We start from the raw sequence: 12330 nt of genomic DNA, 5'->3' as shown, positions 1-12330 counted from the left end.
ACTTGCCCTTCCTTTTTAACCTCACCTAATTGATCAGCAATTCTGTCACATAATTTAATAGTTTTCTAGACTGACTATTCCTTTTGATATGATTATATATGAACCCATTACAATATACAAAACATACACACTGACCTGCAGCTGATCTAAATTCTCTATTTCCAACCAACGATTCCGCATGAAGTTGTCTGGTAATATCCTTCAGTGAAAGTCGTTCATCCGAGTGAATAAAACCATTGAGTTCCACCATCAACGCTGCTCCTGTAAATGATGGTTCTTCTAGGAGCTCCTTTATAACGGTATGCACTAACTGGAAAAAAGAAAAAAAGAAAAGGCTGAACATTTTGTGAGAACATCAAAGTTAAAATGTATCACAATTTGGAATGTTAACCGACTCCTGAATTTTTGGAATTAGATTTCTGTCACAGAAAATGTGAAGAGAGAAAGGATGGTTGACTAAAGGTGAAAACACTGTGGGAATCAAAATTGGCATATAACAGTCCTAAGGTGATTGTGAAAGCAAGGCAAGGGAATGAAATCGAAAAAATGCAAGTTCTGGTGAGATACAACTGTACGTCAGACATTGGTGGCTTTCTGACAAATATAAATGAGAATTACAGAAATTAAGAAAATGAGAAAAAGTATATAGCAGAAGATCCACGTAAACCAGGAAAAAAGATCTGAACGATGGACAATTCGGATTACACCATTGTACCACTTCACTGACATACTGTGAATACCAGCCCCAGAAAGAGAACAGTTTCTCAAGGAATTTTTGTTGATTAAATTCTTCATGGAGTTCTTGCAACATCAGGTTGTCAACATTGATGAACTTTCAATGACTTCCTTTATCAGCATCGTCAGGAGACATTTCAATAGGCTGTTACGTACATTAGTTAGACAAATTATATAATGGGTATCTCCATATTTACAATATCATTAATGAACATACAGAAGAAATATTTGACAACAAAAGCCAAAACAAGAACTCCATATGGATGGTGACTGTTTTAACTACAACACGTGGAAGAAGTTAGGCCCAGAGAAGATATCATCAGAATCAGAAACACTTGAACCATGCAGGAAATTAGAGTATAATGCAGTGTCAGTTTATATTAACTAAAAGGAAAAAAAGATGAAAAACAAAAATAATGCTCCCATAAGAATTTTTTTTAGGATTTATCTGATTATGTTGACTTACTCTAACCTAAATGTTTTATTATGCTTAACATTGTATTGGTACTGAGACGTTAATTCTAACACAAAGGGAGGAGCATACAGCAAATTAGTCTGACCTGATAATATTAGACACAAGTTGCTCACTGGATTTTTCAGTGAGATTCTGAGAGCTGGAAAATAGGCTTTTCAAATAGGCTAAAATAATTGCCATCCTAAACCAGGCAAATGCAGAATTAATGCTTCTCACTAGCAACCAGTATCACTGCTTAGCATGATGTACAAACTACGAGAAAGGCTTCTTCTAAATTGCATTCAAGAGGTCATTGATCAAATCACCCCTGTCAAAACAAGACAAATTTAGGAAACATCAGAGCTACTACGACCCAAGTCTTAACATTGACAACTTAACTAGAAGCTGGATTTCAGGGAGATCTCAAATCAGCTGTAGTTTTCATGGATCTTATAGCAGCTTATGACACTGTGCGGAGAGGGATTGATTTTGAAGTTAACTGAAATCATCCCATGCCAAAAGCTGGCATTTCTAATTAACAACATGCTTTCTGACAGGTGCTTTAAGGTGTTCCTAAACAGACAAGCTAGCAGATAGAAAACTATAAATAATGGCGTGCCTCAGGGATCAGTTCTCACCCCCCCCCCCCCCCACCACCATCTTGTTTAAGCTGCGTATCCACGAAATGTCAGACACAGACTCCATGAAAATCTGATACCCAGCATTAGTCTTCCAGAATAAAAAGGTGATGCACTGTGAGAGTATGCTGACCTGGTGAAATTAAAAGATTTCTTCCATAAATAGAGGCTTCAGCCTAACTCAAATAAAACTGAGGTTACTGCATTCCACCTAAGTAATAGAAGCTACAAGCGCCATTCAGTGGAATCAAAGTACCACATAACTACATTCCAATATATCAAGGAATCACATTGGATTTTTTCTTGAATTCAAACAGTGCATCAAGTTATGTAAGAAACTTACCTCAAGACTAAATCTACTAGGTACAAAATTGATGGAAGCCACTGGGGTGCGGAAGCCAACACTCCACGTTCTGCTGCAGTTGCTCTTGTGTATTCTGCTGTAGAATATCGTGCTCCTGTGGGGGGAAAACAGTGGCCACACAACAAAGATTGATGTGCAGCATAATGAAGTCAGGAGAGTTATGACTGGTACTGACCGATGTACTCCCAGTCAGTGGTTGACTGTCTCAGCTAATATTGTTCTGTACGATCTAAGGAGGAAAGCAGCTGAAATAAACTTGCTCAAAAATATTACTTGTCATAAGAACTCTCCCTTCTATAATAACCTACAAGAGCCACCAAGAACTCATCTGAAATCATGCAAGCCGCCCTCGGTTGATTTGGAATGTATCAGTTCTTTTGACGTGACCTCCAAATGGTGACAACACTAGAATGAACATCCATCCAACAACATTTACTTGGTTCAAGATCCAACAAAGAAGGACGAGAGATTCAAAGTACCAGGCCAAATCTGGCCAAGGCTGAGGTACACTAGGACTAGCCAAGGAAGAAGTGTAGTCTGCACTTATCTGCTGACTGTGACTGCACAGCAGAGGAACAAACAATAGGTGACATTGTTAAGGAATGTCCACTTCAAGCAATTAACAGTGATCTGAGCACTTTATATCTATCAACTCAAACTGCTCGACTGAGTTTCACATTTCAACATTTCGATTTGATTGCAGATATGTTTGTATACTTGTGAAACCATGCAATGCACAACAATTAAACCAACACACAGAAAAAATGGACACTACTGAAAAGGTTTAGTTTCAATAAGCTTCCATCAGAACTGAAAATTTTGAATGATAAAATTAGAATTTTCAAATATAATTTGAAACATTTCCTTGTGGCTCATTATATACAGGAATTTTTCACAGTCATTTAGTGGATATTTTGCTTAGTGTGGAGCAGTGGTTCCCATGCTGGGGAAATTATTACCTCCTGAAGGATAAAATGAACTTTTCTGAGGGGTAAAAAATAAATTATTCAATTCTGTTTCAGTCACAAAACTAAATTATTTTCAAAAGATGATTACTGTTATCACAATTTTGTAAAACTCTAATGCTGATTATGTAAGTTATCAATAATTAGTTTCTTTCAATTACTAGCATTAATACAGTGGAGATTATAGGTTCCTCACACAGCTCACCCTCTACACACGTATGTTGTGCTTTGTCCCGTACCTCACTGATGCTAAAAGTGAGACATATATGTAATGTATGCTACATATGTCAAGAAACTGTCTTCATTCCAAGCTGTGGATAGCAACTGCAATAGTTCAGAAATTGCTTCATTATCACTTTGAGGCAGGTAAATGAATTATCTGACAGCACAACACAGCAGTAACTACATTATTATTAGAGTGGTTAGACCCACAGCATTAACACCCCAAAGTCATTCAATATCTGCCAGTTCAGAAGTAAGGAGTGCAGCAATCAATTGATTTAAAACAGTAAGTATAGCAGGAATATCTGAGCAGGTTTGTTTTTAAATGGAGTTACAGGTGCAGTTCAAGCAAGTGCCAGAATGGAGAGGAGTAATGCGGGGGAAGTATGTTTTGTAACAAGTGTCCACCCCCACGGATAGTTAGCTTTCTTTTTGAGAAGGAGTTATGAATTGGACTTGCAATGCACCACAAATTCCTTCATCATTCATTCTACCCCCCCCCCCCCCCCCCCCCACACACACACACACATCATTCGCTTTTTGATAATTTTAAAAATAAAATGCTCCAAGAAATGTCTTCCATACTACAGTTAAGTTGGGTGTTAATGTGTGGGAGAGGGGTACTAGCTAATGACTGGCTGCACTCAGAGGTAATGGTCTAAGAAAAGATGGGAACCACTGGTGTGGGGTCTTGCATTGTAGTATTATTTACCGTATATATAATTTTAAATATTTTTGTGAATTTTTAATGTATTTTGTTTGGAATTTTATCAGTTTTTGTTACATTACTTACAGAACCATTCCATGGGCAAACAGCACTGGTTCACGATCCCAAGGAACCTGATAAATTAGGTAACGTCACGGTGTAAAATGCTGATTGGCACTGCTAAGGGTTAGAGTGCTGACAGTTCTTATTTTTACTGTAATACATATATAATGAATTTTTGTCATCTCTGACAAAATGTTTGCTTCAGTGGAATGTAAAATGCATTTCTTTATCTCTGTAAGTTTGTTGCGCAGTTGTATGGAGAAAAGTCTACAAAAGCAACATCTAGAACATACTAAAATACAAGTAAATAAAACTTCCCAACATTACAAAGACTACCTTTAACATGTTAAGCTGTTGTACGAATGTTGCATGCACGCTAGCAGAGAAAAGTAAACACTATCCTTTAGGATAGGCATACATAACGCGCCAAATTAAGTCACTAATACCTGAAGATGATGTGCGCATGGTGTATTTTTCATACTTCAATGCTACAATGCGCTATAGTATAGAAATCTGGGGCCACTCAACTGAGGCAATAAAAATATTCAAATTACAAAAGAAATCAATTAGAATAATAGGAAACAAAAGATCAAGAGATAGTTGCAAGCCTCTTTTCAAAAAACATAATATTCTAACCTTCTACAGCTTGTACATATATAAAATTTTGCTCCTTGCTTGGGATCGTAAAGACAAATCCAACAAAAATGAAGATGCACACCACCACCACCACCACCACCACCACCACACCAGAAACACCAAGAAATTAAGAATTCTGGAGCATAACACAACTCAATAAGAGATAAGCAGTAGTTATGTGGCAGTAAAGTTGTATAACTCTTTACCACCATACATCACTAATGCCAAATCAAAGGAAAAGTTTAAACAGTCAATCAAACAACTGCTATTAGAAACCCCTTTATATTCAATCAGAGAATTTCTTTCAAATGAAAATAACTGAAGCAAACAGACATAGTAATATGGGTATACAGAAAAAGTAAAATGTGTTAACTTCTTAATAGCATTGTTTTATCTAAAGATTTTGTTTATATACAGTATTATTGCTCTTAAATTTTTTACGAATGTAAACAAAAAGGGATCTAGAATATGTATGTGCTATGTGTCTATATTATACCATATTTATAAAATGATGGACCCATAGCATAGAATTATTGCAATTAAATGTTCTGTAATTTAGGTATATAGATTACGTATGCCTCATAAAATCTGTTCAGTTTACAGTGTTTAAAATTTTGTAACTATGATGTTAATTTCCAGAAATGTCGTGGTTGACATTTATTAGTTATCTTAACAACACTATAGTTAGAATCAGTAAAATTAATGTATTTTATTGGAAAACTGACAAAGCAAATATGTACTTAGACTCACTCCATAGATGTACATCATATTTTTATGGGTCTATGGAATGAATAATTAATCTAATCTAATAAGCTGCTAAATAAATAAACAAACAGGACTTACATTTGATTTCCCGCTGCCTCTGGGCCCGACCAACAACAGTGAATCGCTGTCACCCGTTTCCACAGTTCTCTTGAACAAATCGGCTACCTGTTTGTGAGCAGCTTCATAATATTCGTGTGGGACGTAAGAATGCAGTATTTTCTGCTTAATAAAATTTCTTGCAATGTGGAAATTTCTTCCGTCATTTTTTGTTTTACGTTGACCTGACATGCTGCGAGCACATAACCTATATATTAAAATATCTAGTACTAGGCCTAGTGTAAGTAGCACAATATTATATCATGCCAAACACAAGGGGAGAAATGTAAATTAACAATGGAAAAATGAATTATTTTTATAATTAATGGCCTAAAACATACTTCAATTGCTTGCGGTATTCACTGTATTATTCGAACGACTTGCTCGTTCCCGCCCATAGCGCACAGAAGCAGCACTCCCAACACCGTAACAGTGAAGTCCATTGGTGAGAGAAAGAAATGCTTATCTGCTGTACACTGTTCAGTACCGACAGTGTGTAGGCACCTAAGAGTTTTCTTATATGCCAATGAAAAGTGTTTTTAGGAAAGCAATACGATATTTTACATCGGATTAGCCCTGTATACCGCAGTTGGTGTAGTTTCAATGAGCACACAAAGGATACAGATAAGAAATAGTGTTTAATAAGAGGAAACATCCAGTTCTTGACAAACTGAAAGAAGCATCAGAAATGTCATTTTTGTAAGAATTTTTCTGAAATTCAACATATATTCATTATTTGAGTAGGCTTATAAGCAGACCATAACGTAATATTTGCCATTAATTCGCAATGAGAACTATAAAGCAAGTTTAATCCTAGGGCTGAAATACGTTGGTACATAGGTCTAAAGCGCTAATATTTGTCTGCGATTAACATTGCTAAATGTTCTGCATGCAGCCGTAAAAAAGAAAAAAAAAAACTTGGGTCACATAATCACCTTGTACAGATGACAATTTCTACACCGATATTATTGAGTAAAATCTATCAAGCTAAACCGATCAATTTTAGTACAAATTCATCGCATACGACTCCAGTATATTAAGCCTACATAATTTTTTGCCGTTTACATACCATATATATATATATATTGTAGACTGCAGCATGTGTATCGTGTTCTGTGGGGGCTAATTTTGTTTCCCTTCCCATTCCAGCTGGAAATCATTATATTCAAAAGTTACCACCAGCTTACACTTAACTAATGCTACTTATTCATCAACACAACACACAATTCCTAAAGTGTGTGTTGTTGGCAGTGGCCCAGCTGGTTTTTACGCAACCCAACAAATCATTAAAGTAATCTTTCAACTGCATACCAGTACCATAAATTTTAATTCAGTCCCTACTGAGCATGGATGAGGTGACAATGTTATTAATTTTCAGGCAGTTCCTGCTGTGCAGGTGGATATTTTGGAACGCCTTCCAGTTCCATTTGGTCTAGTGAGATATGGTGTAGCACCAGATCACCCAGAAGTTAAAAATGTGATCAACACATTCACAAAAACGGCACAATCTCCACAAGTAAAATTTGTTGGTAATATATGTCTGGGGAAAGATATCTCATTGGAAGACCTGATGCAATCTTACCATGCCGTCTTACTTGTGAGTAAATCATCTTTAAAAGTAAATAAAGTTATGTCTACAGTTTCATTTCAAGAGCAGTTTGGTGACATTATGTGGGTACCAGTACTTCCTTTCGCATGGTTGTAATTATGCTCATCTTAAAATACAGTTAATGAAGTACATGAAGACCAGTCATAATTGAATTGTATAAAGTTGGAAAGGATGTACTTATATATTCTTCCACCATCTAATAAATTAAATAATTCTCTCTCTCTCTCTCTCTCTCTCTCTCTCTCTCTCTCTCTCTCTCTATCTATCTATCTATCTATCTATCTATCTATTTATCTATCTATCTATCTCTGTCCCCCCCCCTCCCCCCATCACCCACTCCTGGCTCCAAATTCTTGTTAAATGAAAAATTGCATTGAAAGAAGTACAGGGCAGGATGCAGCACTTATCAAACATATGTATTGCAGTCCTTACTAACATATAGTGTGCAGAGTTGGAACTTTATAGCAGATTAAAATTGTGTGCTGGACCTTTGCCTTTCGTGGGAAAGTGCTCCACTGACTTAGCTGTCTAAGCACAACTTATGACCTACCCTAACAACTTTACTTGTGCCACTACCACATGCCTACCTTCCAAACTCCACAGAAGTTCCCCCACTTACATTGCAGGACTAGAACTTCCCTTTCAAACTTCACAGAAGTTCTGCTGCATTAATTGTGAGCCTAGCACTCTTACCAAACTTCACAGAAGTCCTCCTGCATACCTTGCAGGACTAGAAGGTAGATACTGCTGAAGTAAAGCTGTGGAGGCAGATTGTAAGTCATGATTTGATGGCCTACTTGATGGAGCACTTCCCCCATGAAAGAAAAGGTCACAGGTTTACATCCACTGTAGTACACTGTTTGAAACTGCTGGGAAGCTTCAAATCAGTCAAAATAGACAGGGGGATCCATAATAAACATTTGTTTAAAACATATTTGGATCCATTCCTAAAACATAATGCTTATTAATGCCTTTTTTTAACTTCAAGAAGAGCAATAAGAGAAAAACTACTGAATGGATTATCAAAAACTACAGACAATGTAAAGCTAAAAAGGTCAATGATTTTGCCTTGCAATTTGTTTACTCGACTACAATAAAACATCTTTTTTTAATATATACTTAATGTATATCTTTATATGTATGATGCAGTAAAATGTTTCAGGTGTCAGACGTATCATCATTCCACATTATGCAGTAAGTTTCTGAGAAGTGTAGTATAATACAGTAGCACATGCACAACCATAGATGAGTGGTAGGTAACCATTATATTAGAGGAGAGCCAGTAATACAAATCATTTGGTAATATAGTGTCACACTATTTTGCTGCACTATGGAAAAGGTCAGAAATAAGTCATACTACCTCAACTCATCACTGATCAGGTCTATTATTGTTTGTTTTTAGAATTATTCATATGAAGATCCAAGTGCAAATGAAAATATTATTGCATCCAAATGTAAGTTACAGAACAAGGTGGTGCAATGACAAGCAGATTATGCTTACATTTGGGAGTAACAGGGTTAAAATCCACATCCAATCATACAGATTTAGATTTTCAGTGGCTTTTCTAATTCAATTTCTGGGACTGATGATTTGAAATGGTTGTGGCTGGTATCCATCCCCCACTTGAGTTTGTGATTTCTGTCTAATGACCCCACCACTGACAGGGTGTTCATCCCTAATTTTTCTTCATTGCAAACCTTAATGGTAGCATTTCATAATTCACCAATGCTACCTATCTCTCTCCTTAGCACACACCATTAAAGAAATAATCTGTTCCATGGTAAAATTATGTTTTTTCTGCTCAAGAGGAGAAAGTTGTGTGTAGCTAGAATTCAAGAAGGAAGCAACCAAAATAAAATCTTCATGACTTTTGACATTTAAACAATCAATGAACCGATGGACTGACCTGTGCTTACTTCTAGGAGCATTAGCTTCCAGTACAGTTACTATAAACACACAAGAATATATATAGATAACAGAACTACTAGCATTTCTCACCACAGTTTTATTCTCCAGGAAGGAGAGAGGAATTCATGGAGGGAGAGGGACAGATAAGAGAAGCAGGTCATTTGTGCCTTCTCCATTTTCCTCCAAGGAATTTCACTTTCCTGCCTGAAGTAGGAACGTGTGCTTGTATATTTTTTTAAGTTTTATGTTAGCTATGCTAAGAATTGCACCAGATGAGAGTAGGTACTGACAGCCCATCTCTCTTTTTGTGAATTTTACATTTAATGTTGTATTGTTAGAACATTTAGGATAGAATATAATTTTCATATCAGGATAAATCAATACTCATGTAATAGGGGCACTGCTGAGCTTCTGATACTACTCTCTGAATGGCAGAGTAGCATTCCAATCTTGGCTCAGGTGGCTTGTAGGGAAGTAGGAGGGGTGAAATGTGACAATGCTAGGAGGGGGGTTAAGAAAGATTGTGGTTCTGGAACATGGTGGTGTACACAGTGAAAGGGCTAGGATTGCTGAGGGATAATTTAGAGAGAAAGGAAGTGAGAAAGGGGGTATAGAGGAGCCAGGGTAGGTTCACACCGCCACCTCCAGGCACCATATGTGGCCCAGTGGTCTACTGGATGCACACAACTGAATGGGAAAAATGTGGACTACCATACTGTCATAACTTACTGTGGTTAATAAACGTAATCCAACCATTCAGTATTTATGACATCATTTCCACCAAAGTACCAGACCCAACACATAATCCACCATCATACAGACTGGTCACAAAAGTGATCATATGTATATATGTATGGATAATAACTCGTATCAGGTCCATTGATTGAAGTTGTCCAAATTTTGTACACAAATCCCTTGTCCCCAGAGGACCAACATAGGGTGATTTATAACACTCCAGCACTAATATTTACAGAGATACAGACATGCAAGGTCTTTGCCAAACCCCTACTGTATAGGCTGTCCTGCAAAACAGTTGTTCTCTGTATGATTAGTACCAACCTGTCTTTTTGACCTGCTTGCAGGGCAGCCTCCATGTCAGGGGCAAGGAATGGTTTTTCAGCCCCAAATGTGTAGTTTGCCCAGCAGAACAGGCATGTTGTGTTGGAGTAGTATCAGCCTGCTTCACATGGCAGCCTACATGTGATGGGGAAAATGAGGGTTAACAAGCTCTTGGCATATAGGCTGTGTACATTACAGATGTGTAGTGGAAGTATGAGGGTGGTCTGAAAAGTTCTTGGAACATAATAGAAAAAAAGTACTTACATCATTGGAACATTTTTTAATTTTTCGGTCTATTCTCCTTGTAGATTAATGCACTTGGTCCAATGGTGAGTTTCCTCCAGGCCTGCAAAATAGTTGTCAACTTCAGCTATCAGTTCTTCGTTTGAAGAGAATCTTTGTCCACCAAGAAAAATTTTCAGTTTTGGGAAAAGTTGGAAGCCTGACAGAGCCATATCAAGTGAATAAGGTGGACGTGGCAACAATTCATACCTTATTTCATGTAATTTTGCCATGGCGATGGCACATGTGTGTGTGGGCGTGCATTGTTTTGATGGAAGATGACTTCCTTCCTTGCTAAACCTGGTCTTTTTTCATGTATCTTTTGTTGCAATCTGTCCAGGAGGTTAACATATCATTCTCCAGTAATTGTTTGCGCAGTGGGGAGGCAATCTACAAACAGAATCCCTTCGCATCCTAGAACACTGATGCCATGATCTTTCCTGCTGAAGGAATTGTCTTTGTTTTCTTTGGTGCTGGGGAATCAGCATGTTTCCACTGCTTTGACTGTTGTTTTGTCTTGGGGTGTAGTAGTGAACCCAAGTTTCATCTGTGGTCACAAACTGGAGCAAAAAATTTTGTTCGTTTCTCCTAAAACGAGCAAAACATTGTTCCGATATGTCCATTCTCATGCGCTTTTGATCCAGTGTCAAGAGTCGCAGCACCCATCTTGCAGATAATTTTTTCATTTCTAATTATTCAGTTAAAATGTGATATACCCTTTCAGATGACATCTTGCAAGTGTGAGCAATTTCATGCAAATTCAATTGGTGATCCTCCATGACCACTTTTGCACATCTTGGCTGACCACTGGATGGATCATCATCTAAGCTCTCCCAACCAAATTTAAATTCGTTTGCCCACTTGGCAACAGCTGAAATGAAGGAGCAGAGTCTTCCAGTGTATTCTGGAAATCGGCATGAATGTCCTTTGCTTTCACACCTTTCTTTACGAAGTACTTAATCACTGCTCGAATCTTGATTTTTTCCGTCTTCACAAATCACTGTGTGGGAACCACCACAGCTTCCAAGAGCCCTGATGTGGCACGTGTTTACAGGCAACAGTCCAATGAATATCATGTGAACAAGTCGTTGCGCTAGTGCTGAACTCCCGTGGTGATTCTGAGAACTTTTCAAAGGTTTAGATAAACAGAGGATGAGATGGAGGGAGAGAGAGAGGTAAGAGGGGATGGGTAGGTAGAGAAGGGACAAAAAAGATGTAAAGACAGAGAGGAAAGGGAAATCGAAGATGGACAGAGAGAGTGGGTGGAGGACAAGATGGACGGGAAAGGGAAGGGGATGGACAGAGAGAGATGGGAGAATGAAATGGATGGATAGGGAGGTGAGGAGGTGTTGGTCAGGAAGAGAGGAGAGGAGGAGATGGGCCAAGAGATGTGCACATTATATGTGACATACATGTATGCAGGCGAGGCTTCAGGGAAAAGGGTAGTCTTAATATAAATAAAGTTGAGAATGTGTGTGTATGACTGGGAAATCCTGCCAGGCCCCTGGACCAAAGTGGACGAAATTTGGCACACAGATTGCTTGCCCCAAGAGGACCATCATTGTGGGGTCTACAGTGCTCTAGCTCTAATATTTACAGAGATAGAGACATGCAACATTTTTAAGCCCCTGGCATATCAGCTGTCCTGCTGGAAATAGTATCCATCTCTTTGCAGGGCAACCTACACAAGTCTCCTTATGTAGAATTGGGTAGGTAACCACAATACATGGATGTATTGCCTCCCTCCAGCGTACACACAATCGTCCCCATCCTTCTGCAGACAACAGTGTGTGATTTCCAAGTGATGACCATCAGTACATCACAGCA

General features: G+C 38.0%; 2 protein-coding genes across 3 annotated transcripts in view; one reads left to right on the top strand and one right to left on the bottom strand.

Moving 5' to 3' along the window:
* The window catches only part of LOC126334726 (origin recognition complex subunit 4), a 75781-nt gene extending 69700 nt beyond the window's left edge, over positions 1-6081 (bottom strand). The window contains exons 1-3 of one of the 2 annotated variants that reach the window (XM_049997263.1): positions 5986-6081; positions 5627-5837; positions 136-310 (exon numbers count right to left, since the gene is read on the bottom strand). In XM_049997263.1, the coding sequence (XP_049853220.1) occupies positions 136-310; positions 5627-5836 (385 nt within the window). In that variant the 5' untranslated portion in view covers position 5837; positions 5986-6081. The remainder of the gene's footprint in view (positions 1-135; positions 311-5626; positions 5838-5985) is intronic. The other variant, XM_049997262.1, reaches the window with a different exon arrangement.
* Positions 6082-6254: 173 nt separating this feature from the next.
* Positions 6255-12330, top strand: part of LOC126334725 (NADPH:adrenodoxin oxidoreductase, mitochondrial) — a 68555-nt gene continuing 62479 nt past the window's right edge. Inside the window, exons 1-3 of the mRNA XM_049997261.1 lie at positions 6255-6343; positions 6794-6935; positions 7023-7241. Coding sequence (XP_049853218.1) covers positions 6333-6343; positions 6794-6935; positions 7023-7241 — 372 coding nt within the window. The 5' untranslated portion in view covers positions 6255-6332. The remainder of the gene's footprint in view (positions 6344-6793; positions 6936-7022; positions 7242-12330) is intronic.

Source organism: Schistocerca gregaria, chromosome 2 (genome assembly GCF_023897955.1).
Source record: "Schistocerca gregaria isolate iqSchGreg1 chromosome 2, iqSchGreg1.2, whole genome shotgun sequence".
Lineage (NCBI taxonomy): Eukaryota > Metazoa > Arthropoda > Insecta > Orthoptera > Acrididae > Schistocerca > Schistocerca gregaria.
Note: the sequence above shows the minus strand (reverse complement) of the source record. Positions and strands in the feature narration are given on the sequence as shown.